This window comes from Hypanus sabinus, chromosome 23 (genome assembly GCF_030144855.1).
Source record: "Hypanus sabinus isolate sHypSab1 chromosome 23, sHypSab1.hap1, whole genome shotgun sequence".
Taxonomy (NCBI): Eukaryota; Metazoa; Chordata; class Chondrichthyes; order Myliobatiformes; family Dasyatidae; genus Hypanus; species Hypanus sabinus.
In genome coordinates, this window is record NC_082728.1 from 25,435,823 (window position 1) to 25,450,222 (window position 14,400).

Genomic DNA, 14,400 nt, shown 5'->3' on the forward strand with positions numbered 1-14,400 from the left:
TCCATCAGCTCCAATCGTCATGGTTTCCATGCCATTGTAATCAGTTGGTTGATTTGTGAAGTACCGTGTGCTTCTTGGAGTGCAACACCAAATACACATTAAACAAATACACACACAGGCATCTTCGTTCTGTGGAAACGGAACGAAGACCATCATCCTCAATCTCGAGTGATAGCCACGACGACAATGAGGTCAAGTTTGGGGATGCAGGAATTTCTACCCTGTGCAATGTCTCAACCAGTCGCCCTCGTCCCAGGGAGCTTGCAAACTGGATTTCACCAAAACTGGCATTGTCAGTCTATCTGGAACTCGTATGAGCCACCCTGCTCAGGTCCTATGCGTCTTTGTTGAAGTAACAGAAGGTTACTGGCTATCAAGGGGTGCTGATGTGCACTTAGTCATGTTGTGATGCAGGGCGTATGGCAGTGGAACCATCCAGGTCTTGATGGGCCAGTTTAATACAATCTACAGAAATGTATTCTAAGTTGGGGCCTGTGTAGGGCAATATAATGTGTGACAGATGACACATACTGATCATTATAGAGACTGTTCTACATAATTCAAAAACACTGCCATTGAGTTGTTGTGTTCACTTCAAGAGATGGTGTCTGATGTATTGATGTTAGTGCAAGGTGATTGTTTTTGGTTTGTAATGGAAGTAAAGTTCTGCAGCTTTTGTTAAGCACATAAAAGGACTCTCGCATGTTTTATTCACAAAACTGTACATTAGCTCTGAAATGTTTCAGCTCATACTGAAAAATGTTTTAACTGGCAAGTCCCACTTAAATGGTAACCACAAATAGTAATTTCAAACCCAGATTGCTGTTTTGTCTCTACTGAACTGATTTATTGCCCTGAGTTGGAAATGAAAGTAAGTACTTTGGATTCCAGTTAACTGGGCCATTGGTAAATCGAGGGAGCACTTATTAGGGAAAACTCTTAAAGAACAAAAACTAATCAAGAAAATAGACAGGATTCCCTTTGTTTATTTGGGACACTGCTTAATTGGGGCAAGAGACTGTTGCTGAACTGTTTCTAACTAGCGTTGGACATGTGCACTCGTATGGCCGTTAGACACTACAGGGTGCTTAAAGCAAACAGTTTTCAACTAGCGTCTATTGTGTGCAATTGTATTCAAAAAGCAGTATCTTTGTCACTGAGAGTGAGTGAGAAATAAGCAGTAAGACAATTCAGAACAGTTTTGTTCACTGCAGTTTCAAGCATTCAGATAGGCAGATGCCAGAAATAGCTAGGAATGAAAATGAAACTATTTTGCTACTTCAACAAATTAAGAACTATGAAGAATGTGAAGGTTTTGACAATTATCTTGAATGTTACAATTAAAATGAAAATTTGTAAGGTGCAATGATCAATAGCATTGTATGAACACAGTCCATTATCTGCACAAGGTCTCTGCGCTGATTTTGTTCATTTATCAAAAGAAAGTGTACACTACATGAATTCTTCCATTGATAAATATTAGGAACTAATACACAGTTTTATAGTACTGTAGTAGTATTGATGCTGTTCTAATGTGTTCTGTATTTTATTCAAATACATAACTTGTTACTCACTTAAATAGTTGTTTGTCTTTCTTATACCTTTTTGGGGCAAGTCCTTAATTGGACCAAAATGCACTGGTCTTGATGTATCCCAATGAACCAGAACCCACTGTATTTGGGAGGGAAGGGGTGAGAGTGGTGATTAGGGAAAAGCAAATGAATCTGACTGGTGGAAGATACATTCTATACATTGCTCATGACACTCTGGAGCCAGCCTCTCATATAATTGAACAAAATTAATATGTTAATTTCTTGCAGAAAGGTCATCTATCTGGAACAGACATTGTAATTAGTGTTCTAACGGTCGTGTGCATTTGTGTGGCCAGTAGACGCTACTCCGTCCTTGGAGCAATCAGTTTTTAAAGAACAACAGTTGCATATGTTTGTGTTTAAAAGACGGTGATTTTTGTCACTTATAGTTGGCAAGAGATAAGCAATAAGACAATTCAGAACTGTTCTGCTCACTACAGATTTAAACGTTCAGGCTTGGAGATGCCAGAAACAGCCTGGGAGTGAAAATTAAATGATTTCACTGCTTTAACAAGTTAGGAACTATGAAGAATTTGAGGCTATTGACAATCATCTTGAATGTTACAATTATAATAATGACTAGGAAAATGCAGTCATCATTAGCATTGTATGAAGGCTGTTCATTATCTGTAGTAGGTGTCCACACTGTATTTGTTCATTGGGTAGACTAGATGAAATCCTCTGCCAATTACAATTTGGAACACAGTTTTATGGTACTGTAGTGCTATTGGTACTGTTCTAATGTGTTCTGTGTTTCATTTAAATACATAATTTAAATTACATATTTAAATGGCGTAGTGGTTAGCACAATGCTTTACAATACAGGTGACGGGGTTCAATTCCTACCGCTGCCTATAAGGAGTTTGTACGTTCTGCCCATGACCGCGTGGGTTTCCTCCGGGTTAGTAGGTTAATTGGTCACTGCAAATTGAAAACTGTCCCATGATTAGGCTAGGATTAAATAGGGGCATTACTAGGTAGCCAGCTAGAAGGGCCAGAAAGGCCTATTCCACATTGTATCTCAATAAAATAAGAATAATTTGTTACTTAGTCTGAGACTTTTATACATTTTAAACTATTTTCATGAAACTTTGGCTAATTAAGTAAGTAGGGCGAAAAGAGAGCAAAAATAGTGAGGTGTTCATGGTTTTATTGTCTGTTCAGAAATCTGACAGCTAAGGATAATAAGCTATTCTTAAAACATTGAATATATGTCTTCAGGCGCCTGTGCCTCCTCTTCAATTGTAACAATAAGAAGAGAGCATGTCCTGGCTGGTGGGAGTCTTTAATGATGGATTCCATCTTTCTGAAACATCACCTTTTGAAGATGTCCTCTATGCTGGGGAGTCTAGTGCTCATGATGGAGCTGGCTGTGTTTACAACCCTCTGCTTGAGTGTTGATGAAACTAGTTTGACAGTTAAAGCAAGAAAAAATCTACACACGAACACACAAAATAATTATATGAATTTAAACATTTGAAACTAATTCAGTAATAAAATAAACTCCATTTAGCTTTCTCTGGTAGCTAGTTCCACCCTTTCATTACAGATCACTGAAGGTCCTGCAAGGGAAAGCTGGTGCAGAATAATTGCCTAGCCAATAGAAGCTCTTGCTGCCTTGATTTGACTCCAGAAGAGTTCACCAGCACAGCAGCGAGGCAGCCAGCAGTACCATAGGCTCCTACTGACACTGGAATCCAAGACTGCTGGGGAGAAACACAAGTGACACCCGCCTTTAGTGCTGCAAAGGGAAGATATGACCTGGCAATTTTTTAGTAAAATCCTAACTGTGGATTTAAAAATAAATGAAATAGAAGTCCAGCATCGCTCTTCATTTTCAAACTCTGATTCATGGGCATGTTAGTTGGATAATGTTCTGTTACCCATTTACCTTAATGAACGTATTGATGCAGCTATAAAGAAGGCAAGACAGCAGCTGTAGTTCTTTTGGAGTTTGAGGAGATTTGTTTTGTCAACTAAAATACTCGTAAACTTCTACAAATGTACCATGGAGAGCATTCTGACTGGCTGCATCACTGTATCAACAGGGGAGGGGGGGGGGGTGGAGGGCTGCTGCACAAGATCAAACTAAGTTGCGGAAACTTGTAAAGTTAGTCAGCTCTACTATGGGTACTAGACTCCGTAGTATCCAAGACATCTTCAAGGAGTGGTGCCTTAGGAAGGCGGTATAAATCATTCAGGATCCCCACCACCCAGGACATGCCCTCTTCACACTGTTACCATCAGGGAGGAGGTACAGAAGCCTGAAGGCACACACTCAGTAATTCAGGAACAGTTTCTTCCCCTCTGCCATGGGATTTCTGAATGGACATTGAACCAAAGAACACTACCACAGTACTTTATTTGTTTCTGTTTATTTTTTGCATTACTTTATTTTACCTTAACTATTTAATAGACATACATATATACTCACTGTAATTCCATTTTTTAAATATATTTATTTATCATGTATTTCATTGTTATGCTGCTGTAAAGTTAACGAATTTCATTAAACCTGGTTCTGTAAGAATTTGTTGCTAATACTGACAGAAATGTGTCTTCATACAGAATTAAAGCTGCACATCTCTCAAGATATACTGTTGTGTAGAACAAAAGTAGAAATCAGCATTTGACCAGTTTACTTTTATTAATATTTATTTTTGCATAGAAACACCAAATAAATTTATTAAAACTCTCAGAACACAATTTTTTTTCCTGCATGCTTTCAGCAAATAAACAATAGGGTGATATTTAATCCATTCTGAACAACTCCAGTTCTGTTCTCCAGGTAATCAGATTGATTTAAAAAGTGTTTAGTGCTCCTAACTAAACTAATTAGTTATTATTGATAACATCCAGTACTGTGATGAAAGCATGTCTTCCATTGAAATGCTGTCAGTTAGCCTTTGCAATGTTCTAGGTCGGTCAACAAGGCTGCTGAATTTCAGGGATGTGAGGAAATTAATAATGTGATGAGTAAGTGATTCTAGTTTTGAAGGGTTTTGGCCCAAAACATCAACACTTTATTCCTCTCTGTAGATGCTGCCTGACCTGCTGGGTTCCTCCAGCATTTTGTGTGTGTTATTCTAGTATAGAGGTTGCAGTATGTTCTATTTAGTGGTGATGGTGAACGTAAGAAGTAGAATTAGATGTTGGTCACTTGGCTCATACTTTCTGCACCAAACAGTAGGATGCTGTCTGACCTCAGTGCCACTTTCTTCTACTTAGCCCATGATGATTAAAATCCAATAATCCATCAATCACTTTCTCGAACATACTCAGGAAAACTGAATACAGAATTACAAATACTTACTACTATTTTGATGAAGAGCTTCTTTTACATCCCAGTCCTGAAAGTCAGCTGTTTGTCTGAGGACTGTCATACATGGCCCTAGATATCCTTGATAGAGGGCATATTATTGTTTCATTGCCTTGTTAGTAGCTGTGAGCAAGTAAATCAAATTAACTCATGGGGAATTAGTCATATATAAAAGGATAGTTTAAACTGCAAAAAACTAGAGGTATATCTTGATCCCATTTCCATTGTTAGACTCAAGCCAGTTGAGATTCTTAAGTTGACCTATCCATCATGCTGCTCTGTAGTTAGAAATAATCTAGAATTGTCTAACACCTGGTAAAACTTGTAGTGTCGCACTGGAGCTCATGGCAAGCTTATTTTCATTTAAAATGAGGACTGCCGTGGCGGTTGGCTTAATTCATGTAAAAGCTGGCGTCTTATTGACTTCACTGACAAAGTCTTATGACCTTATTTCATTTGTCTGCTGTTCCTCTTATTTTTTAAATGATATGAATTTTTCTTTCTTGAGAATCAGAGACGCTATGTAATAAAGGTAAATATTTAAATATTGCGTTTTGCATTGTTTTTGAACATCCCAAAGTATGTGGCAGCCAATGAATAATTCGAGGCATAGTCACTTCTATAATGTTAGTTAGATATATGACTGCCAGGTTGTGCAGAATTTAACCCCCACAGGAATATGGTGATAATGATCAAAGAAGTTGCTTGTTGGTAATACTGAGTGAGGACCAGGACACCCCCACTAGCTCTTCTAGTTCTCATCCAAATAGTGTCATTCAGCCTTTGGCCTCTGACAGAGAGAGGAGATGTTGGAACAGCTCATCTTAAAGGTGATTCTGACAATGATGCCACATTCCTTCAATACTGCACTGGAAATGCAGCTTGTGCTTCCATTGAGCCACTGCTTACTGATGGGAGTAACCCTGATCCTTCTCATCACAACTTGCTTTGTACATTGAACATGAGCAAAATATTTGATCATGTTTAAGATCAATTGAGCTTTAGTAATACCAGAGTTTGGTGTTTTGAACTGAGACCTTCTGACACCAATCTTTCACCAGAGCATCTGGCTCTCTTTCCTCAGGCCTTTCTGAGCTGTTTAAACAATGCAATAAGTTAAAGATCTGTTTAAATGAGATCTCATTTTTAAAGGATGGCTGTTCAAGGAAGCTTGAAGAACATCAATTTATTTATTGTGAGATTCCTCACTTGGTGCTGATTTAGATTTCCAGCTGCTAAGCGGGGTGAGCCAGATAGAGGATGCAAAGGCGTAAAACTGGGCAGCTTGCCATGATTTGATCAAATCATTAGAAGGATGAGAATGCTGCGTGCCAGCATCAGTTCAGTAGCTGTGCAAATGCAGATTACAGTACTTAGAAATTTAAAAAATAGCATTGGTGCAAAAACACCAACTTCTACATTGTTTCAAACTAAGTCAATTTGTTCTTTCTTTTAGATACCTGATTCCGTCACTGGATCGGTCCCACGCCGGGTTTTATCGCTGCATCGTGAGAAATCGTGTGGGAGCGCTGATGCAAAGGAAGACAGAAGTGCAGGTGGCATGTAAGTTGGTTCAGCAGGATGGATGAGACTAATGTGGCAGGGGAATGGCATCTGCTATATGGTCCTTACTTGGTGATGTGACATCAACAGATGAAATGTCCAATCAGCACATAGAAAAACATTTTCTCCATCTTCACCCTGCTAGTCACTGCCAATGGATGGAGCTTTGGGACTGAGAAAAGTGACAGCTGGTGAGTGTGAGAACCTGAGGGAAACTAAATTCTTGAAGAAAATTTTACAAACATCCATTTTGCTGATGTTGGTGGAGGTCTAAATTGAAATAAAGTAATTAAACAGAGAATAAAAAAAGTAATGAGTCTTTGGGGAATTATTTTATATTCACAGCTAAGGCTGCAACACATCAACTCCTTTTCTACTGCTCATCAAATCGTTATATTTAGAATAGTACTGCCCTGAATTTGATTTTCGACACATATGGCTTCCTTTCTTACGCTGAAGAAACCTTGAGGGAATTTTTGGTCCCAAAACCCTTCATTTGGCAGTAACCCAAAATTAAAATTGGGTTAAATAACAAATAAGGGTTGTGTTGGAAGCACAGTTAATATATATGCAAAGCATTTGAAATTTTCCAAAGCATTTATGGAACTCAGTTGAGTCATGTTACAAAGTGTGTTGATGTGTGTTGATTCTCATTGTGAATTCTCTTGCCGTTTGCAGAAGCAATATTTAGCATTGCAATGGAAATATCAGCACAATTTGTAAACAGTGCATGTATTTAATATTCTCAGTCTCAGTTTGTAATATTTCAGTGTCATCTAATCTGTTTTGCAGTGCCACTTTGTGGTACGAGTCCATTTAGTTTCAAATTTATGCAGATAACACATTCCACTTGTATCCAATCTAGAGCTGAATGGAAACTAAATAGGCAGAGCTTTCTAGAGGTGGAAAGCCCCAAAATGATTTCCAGGGTATAGCCACTGTCTAAACCTTCTCCAATTAAATGCTTCTGGTAAAGGGAACATCTGTCCTTGGTATTTATGGCATCCCAACCATCCCAGGAGGCGGCATGGGGACATGTCACTTTTCTCATTCCCAAATCTCCATCCACTGGCAGTGAATAGCAGGGTTAGCACAAGGCTTTACAGTACTAGCAATCCAGGTTCAATTCCCGTCACTATCGGTACATTTGTACATTTCTCCGGGTGCTCCAGCTTCCTTCCACAGTCCAAAGACGTACCAGTTGGTAGGTTATTTGGTTATTGTAAATTTTCCCATGATTAGGCCAGGGTTAAATTGGGGGTAGCTGGGTGACATGGTTCGAAGGGCTTATTCCATACTCTAACTCAATAAATAAATTATTAATAAAAACATTAACTTAAAATGTTTTGAAATCATTTTCAATATGCACATCTCAGTACCTTCCATTCAAATATTTGGAGATATATTTATGTAAAGAAACCTCTCCACCCGGTGTCCTCGCCCACTTTCACAATCTCGTAAACTTAATGGTAGGACTTTGGTTATGGAATTATCCAAACTACTTTCTATTGCTTCAGTATTCAGTAGCATAAAAAATGGACAATGTGTATAATAAAATGGGTTTGAATTCCAGTACTGAAAATTAATGCAAATGTGTAAAAGATAAAAAAGATGGAAGGATTCCTTGCCTTTTTGTAATGGCATATTTTGAAGTGAGCTCATTGTTCTAATTTAAGAAGTGTAGCAGCCAATTTGTGCACAGCAAGTCCCCACAGCCTCCTCATTTAGAGGTGAGAGTACTACCGAGACACAGATATAAATATCTAACATACTTTCTTCAAATGAATAGATGCATCTTTCTTCAAGCTAATTATCTGTATTGTAAGACTTATAATTGGAAGTTTCTCTTTCTTCTGGTTGCTTTAATGCTAATAATTTGACAGTAACATAATGGACTTTTTATGTACTGTATGTACTTCCAGAAATCCTCAGCCTAAGTTGTGAAATGATGACATGGAGACTGTTGCGAGAATTTAGCAGACGTGCGAGAGTAGAAGTCTTGTGAAGAAAGAAACAGTCACCACAGGAAGTCCTTTTACTCTGCTGTGCTTCTTTTCCCATACCTCTATTTAGCCAGCAGATTTTTATTCATGGGCAACACAGCAGGTTGATCTGGCAGAGATTCTATACATTTATAACCCTTGATAGAACATAAAAGACTAAAAATTGGATGATTTAGTGCTCAGTTTTCTGAGTAAGTCAGACAGAAATTGATGTAACTTTGTGGAAGTCACCCCAGCAATCATCTCCTGGGTAAGTCACACCCATCATGAAATTGCAACAGCCACCAATGTCTGATTAATGTACCTGAAAATGCTCTGGTGTTGGATGTGCACTTAATGAGATCACTGTTCACACACAGCCTATCTTCTCCCTTACCAATGTGCATTGGAGCTTAAAAATGTAACTTGATTGTCATGAAACTGTTTCAGCACACCTATTGCAATGCATTACTTCAATGCTTACATTGTTCTTTAAAGAAGTTTGTATTGATATCAGGAGTCTAAACTGACTTTGAAACTCAGGCACCTTGCAAAATCCATAGTGTGGGCTAAAGCTAATAATAAGCATTTCCCCAACATTTGGTGGGTGAGGTATGCTTTCAATGTATGCCTCTATATTGGCACCACTGGTGCACACCTTTGACTGCCTTTCGAGGCAAGAGGCATCAGGATCTGCAGAAATGACAGCAGCTGCCACACTATTATCACTTTTCTCTGCACAGTGATAGATGTGACTTTCAATAAATGAGGGCACATTTGGACTGTATAGTTTGTTTAAAAGCCAAGTACAAACACGAAAAAACATGATATTTGAGTCTAAGCTTTAATGTACTACAGCCACACCCATTTCCTAATCTTGTATGTGAGATTTGATTTTCCAGTGATATATCCCAACTTTGGCTGTATGTCTGGCAACTTCATTTTGATGTCAGTCCAGATGGATGTTCTAGAGAAGCTTCTTCACTGACTGCACCAACTAAACTGCTTCCCAAGATCAACTAGGAGAGAGAGCAGTCCATGATAGCCAACTGTAGGACATTGTTAAATGTCAACTCCTAAACCTATCTTGATGATAGTGCAAGGTACCACAGGTACTCAGACCACTCCACCACCGTTTCAGTCTCCAAATTCTGAGCTAATGCAACCAACACATCAACCCACTGTTGCCTTCACTCTCCTTCAGATACAGCTTTCTGCACAATCTGAGCAAGACTTTGCTCGTGATGCAGAAGAATATCAATGTGGAGTCTGTAAACCTGCAATATTTCTGTTTTTGTGACATTTTGATCTGCCATGTGGCATCTCTCTGCTTATGAAGAAAAGCAATCTGCTCATGTGGAGAAGTACAAACCTTACATTGAGAGCAGCAATCTGATCACAAATGTAAAGCATGTTACCCAGTGAGGGCTGTGATTGGCTCATCAAGCCACTCACAATGGCATATCTCTGCTCCTGAAGAACACCAACCTTTTCTGGTGTGTGGCAGAAACATGCCTTCAAGGTAAACCTAGTTGCAGATACAAGAGACTGCAGCTGCTGGAATCTGGAGCTGCAATCAGCTGGAGGAACTGCATAGAGTCACGGATAAGAACTGCACAGATACAGGCCCTTCAGCTGATCTGTACTAAACCATTTAAACTGCCTAGTTCCATGGACCTGCACCATGAAAATAGCCCTCCATAACCCTAGCATCCATGTACCTATCCATGCTTCTCTTAAACGTTGAAATTGAGCTTCATACACCACTTGCGCTGGAGGCTCATTCCACACTCTCACAACCCTCTAAGTGAAGAAATTTCCCCTCATGTTCTCCTTCAACATTTCACCTTTCACTCTTCACCCATGACCTCAAGATGCAGTCCCTTCCACCTCAGTGGAAAAAGCCTGCTTGCATTTATCCTGTTTGTACCTTTCAGAATTTTGTATACCTGTGTCAAATGTTAAGGAATAAAGTCCTAACCTATTCAATCTTTCCTTATAATTCTGGTTCTCCAGTCCCAGCAACATCCTTGCAAATTTTCTCTTCACTCTTTAAACTTTATTTACATCTTTCCTGTAAATATTTGACCAGAACTGCAGACAATACTCCAAATTAGGTCTTACTAATATCTTAAACTACTTTAACACCACATCTCATCTCCTGTACTCAATACTTTGATTTATGGAGGATAATATGCCAAAAGATTTATTTATGACCCTATCTGCCTGTGACGCCACTTTCAATGAATTATGGACCTGTATTCCCAGATCCTCTTGTTCTACCTTATCCTTCAATGCCCTACCATTCACTGTGCAAGACCTAGCCTAGTTGGTCCTACTGAAGTGTAACACCTCGCACTTGACTGTACTTAAATTCTATCTAACATTTTTCAGCCCATTTCCTAGCTGATTCAGATCCCATTGCAAGCTCTGACAGTCTTTCCTACTGTCCACTACACCCCCAATCTTGTTGTCATCTGCAATTTGCTGATCCAGTTAACCACATTATCATATGGATCATTGATATAGATACGAAACAACAATGGACCCAGCACCATTCCCCTTGGTACTACACTAGCCACATGCTTCCTGGTCAGAGATGCAGCCATCACTCTGGTTTTTCCCGCAAAGCCAGAGTCTAATCCAATCTTGAATGCCAAGCGACTGTCCTGACGACGGGTCTCGGTCCGAAACGTCAACAGCGCTTCTCCCTATAGATGCTGCCTGGCCTATTGTGTTCCACCAGCATTTTGTGTGTGTTGTTGTTTGAATTTCCGGCATCTGCAGATTTCCTCATGTTTACTGACTGAACCTTCCTGACCAGCCTCCCATGTAAGACCTTGTCAAATGCCTTGTTTAGGTCCATGATGTAAGCAACATGGACCTTCATGTTGCCTTGCCTTCATCAACTTTCACCCTCTTAACAGTCTCCACCCTCACCCTTCCTTCCCCAAGCCTGGTTCCATCTGCTTTCTTTTTTTCATCTATCTCTACCTATTGTCCACCTATCTCTGTCTCGCAACCTCACAGGATTTGTCCATCATCCTTCACCCCTTCTTGGTTCACCTTTCACCCACAGGTCTCTGCCTCCCAACTCTCCCTCTCATCCTTAAATTTGCCTCTTCAACCTTCATCCTGATGCAGCATTAGACTCAAAACACAGGCAGTTCCTCTTGCCCTCAGATGCTGCTCAGCCTGTTGAATTCCTCCAGGAGATTGTTTTGTTCTGAATGGGCCAGATTAGAAACAGAACAACTTGGTTGGTCTGTGTTTACCCGAAATTGTGGGTGCAGTGTAATGGGATAGTTTTTAATTCCCAGCAAAGAGGTACATGTTACCTCTCGAGATGAGGCCATATCTTTTACCTCTGCACAACCTTCTCTGAGGACTGGAAAGCATATTCCTGCACACTTCTTGTTATTCCTTGTATAGAGTGCAGTAACCACATTGCTGTGTGATCGGATCACCCTTGTCATGCTGGTATCCCAACCATGGTCCTCACCTGGGGTCTCTGGGGAGGTAAAAATGCGCAGAACCTTTACCAGGAGCATCTGACATAGAGGACAGCCTTCCTGACCTCTGGCTCCTGTTCTAGCACTTCATTTTTATGAATCTTAATGCTCTCTCCCACCTTCATGCAAATGAGCTTGAGTGTGTGTTGCTGCTTCTCTCCATTGGGGAGAATATGTCAAAGGATTGAGGCCCTTCCCTGCCAAGTTGAGTTAAATTCACTGGAAACTCCTCTGTGGTGCATGTTTCTGGGAATGAAACTTTACTCCTCTAAAGTTTTCTCAAGTTGAATAAAAGTGTTAAACCATCATCCACAGAGTTTTAGGGAAATATAGCACGGAACAAGGCCTTGACCCACTGAGACCACATGGACCATCAACCACCCATTTACACATGACCCACATGAATCCAATATTCTTATTCTCCATACATCCTCATCAGCTGTTCCCAGATTCTACCAATCGGCTACACCCTGGCAGCAACTGACATTCCAACCTGAATGTCTTTGGGATCTGGGAGGAAATCCATGCAGTTAAAGGAGAATATGCAAACTCCACAATGCCAGCACCCAAGGTCAGGATTGAACCCAGACCTCTGATGCTATGAAGTAGTGTCTCTACTGCCTCTGCCTCAGTGCTTTCTTTTGGAGCACAGAATTCCAGTCCCCTACCTCAGCTCTATCAGTATATCTAAATGTGCAGTAATACTCTATCATACTTTTATTGCAAAATGACCAAAGTGGATCAGAATAATAGTCCACGGTGAGCAGTAAACATAAGCTTAAATGTATAGCCACATCGGATGATACAACCTGAGTTCCACTCTAAAATTCAGAGTACCAAGAGACAGTCCAGGTGTTTACAGTCTACATGTTGGAGTGGGGAGAAGGGAAATCAGGGACATTACACTCCTGCTTAATTACCCAAGTAATAAGAACCTAATCAGGCAGCAGCATTAATGAATAACGATAATGTGAAAATCACAGAAGATTTTGTACATTGTTTTAATTAGCTTAATTAACCACAGTCTATTTGACTAAAGTAGAATTGAGCACACTTACATCAAGCTGCAGAATCATAAGAAGACCATTGTAGAAATTGTATCAATTATCATTTAGCACTTTGTTTTTGTCTATTACACCATGGACTTTTTAGAAAGGTCCATGCATATAAATATTGCACTGGTATCACATTTGCTGAAATTTATTGTTGCCCCTCTGTCCATCTATCAGATGGCTTTGGTCTTAAATGTGGAGCAGGGTCAGAGTCTCCAGCAAGGAAACTGGCCTTTTAGTCCAACCAGCCCTTATTCACCAAGATGTCCATCTAAGCTGGTTCCATTTGCCCAGGTTTCGCTCATATCCTGCTAAATCTTTCCTATCCATGCACCTTTACAACTAACTACCTTGTAAATTTTGCATCGGCCTCAACCACTTTCTCTGGCAGCTCATTCCATATACTCACCGCTGTCTGAGTGAAAAGGTTGCCCCCTCAGGTTCTTAATAAGTCTCTCCTCTCTCACCTTAAACCTGTGCCCTCCAGTTCTTGATCTCCCCAACCCTGTGAAAAAGATTGTGCATTCACTTCTGTTATTGTAAACATGCCTCATTCTCCTATGCCCTAACAAATAAAACCTACCCTGCTCAATGTCATTCTGTAACTCAGTCTGTTGTGCCCCAGTCCTCGTAAGTCTTCTCTTTTCAGCTTAAAGGCATCCAGATCTGAACACAATATGGCCTCACCAACATCTTGTGCAACAGAACATAGCATCCCAATTTCTATACTCGATCGTGTGTGCACCCTTAACTCCTGGTGGAGTCGTCGGGGCACCGTCATGACAAGCTTTTTGCACTGAACTTTTTGGTGATTGCTCATCGTACGGCGTGTCTTGGGCATCTGAAACCTGGCGGAGCCCATCCCTCTCCAGGTTTCTCCAGGCTGGATTCTAACTCAGGAGCCTTCGCTCCGAAGTCCGACACTGATGCCACTACACCACCACTATACTCGATGCCCTGAGATTAGAAGTTGGGATAGTAGCGCAAAACTTTACAGAGGCAGCAAAGAGGGTTCAATTCCCACCACTCTTTGTAAGGAGTTTGCACATTCTCCCCATGATCACTTGGGCTTCCTTCCACAGTCCAAAGATGGGCTAGTAAGTTGGGGGCATGCTACATTGGTACGGGAGCATGGCAACATTTGGATCCACAATGTGTTGGTCTTTGATGCAAACAATGCATTCCACTATATGTTTTGATGTTTCAGTGAACTTGACAAATAAATCTAATCTTTATCTGATGAAGGACAGTGCACCAAAAGCCACCTTCTCCACCCTGTCAACCTGTGTCACTGCTTTGAGGGGACTGTGTTCCTCTGGGCCACAGTACTCTCCTGGAGCCTACCATTCACTTTGCAAGTCAGACCCTGAATTTTCTTCC

The 14,400-nt window shown here is 40.4% G+C and overlaps 1 protein-coding gene across 4 annotated transcripts in view; it reads left to right on the forward strand.

The window, feature by feature from the left end:
* Positions 1 to 14,400, forward strand: part of sdk2b (sidekick cell adhesion molecule 2b) — a 943,317-nt gene that overhangs the window by 518,806 nt on the left and 410,111 nt on the right. For all 4 annotated transcript variants that reach the window (XM_059948548.1, XM_059948549.1, XM_059948550.1 and 1 more), the window contains exon 3: positions 6,368 to 6,474. In XM_059948548.1, the coding sequence (XP_059804531.1) occupies positions 6,368 to 6,474 (107 nt within the window). The remainder of the gene's footprint in view (positions 1 to 6,367; positions 6,475 to 14,400) is intronic.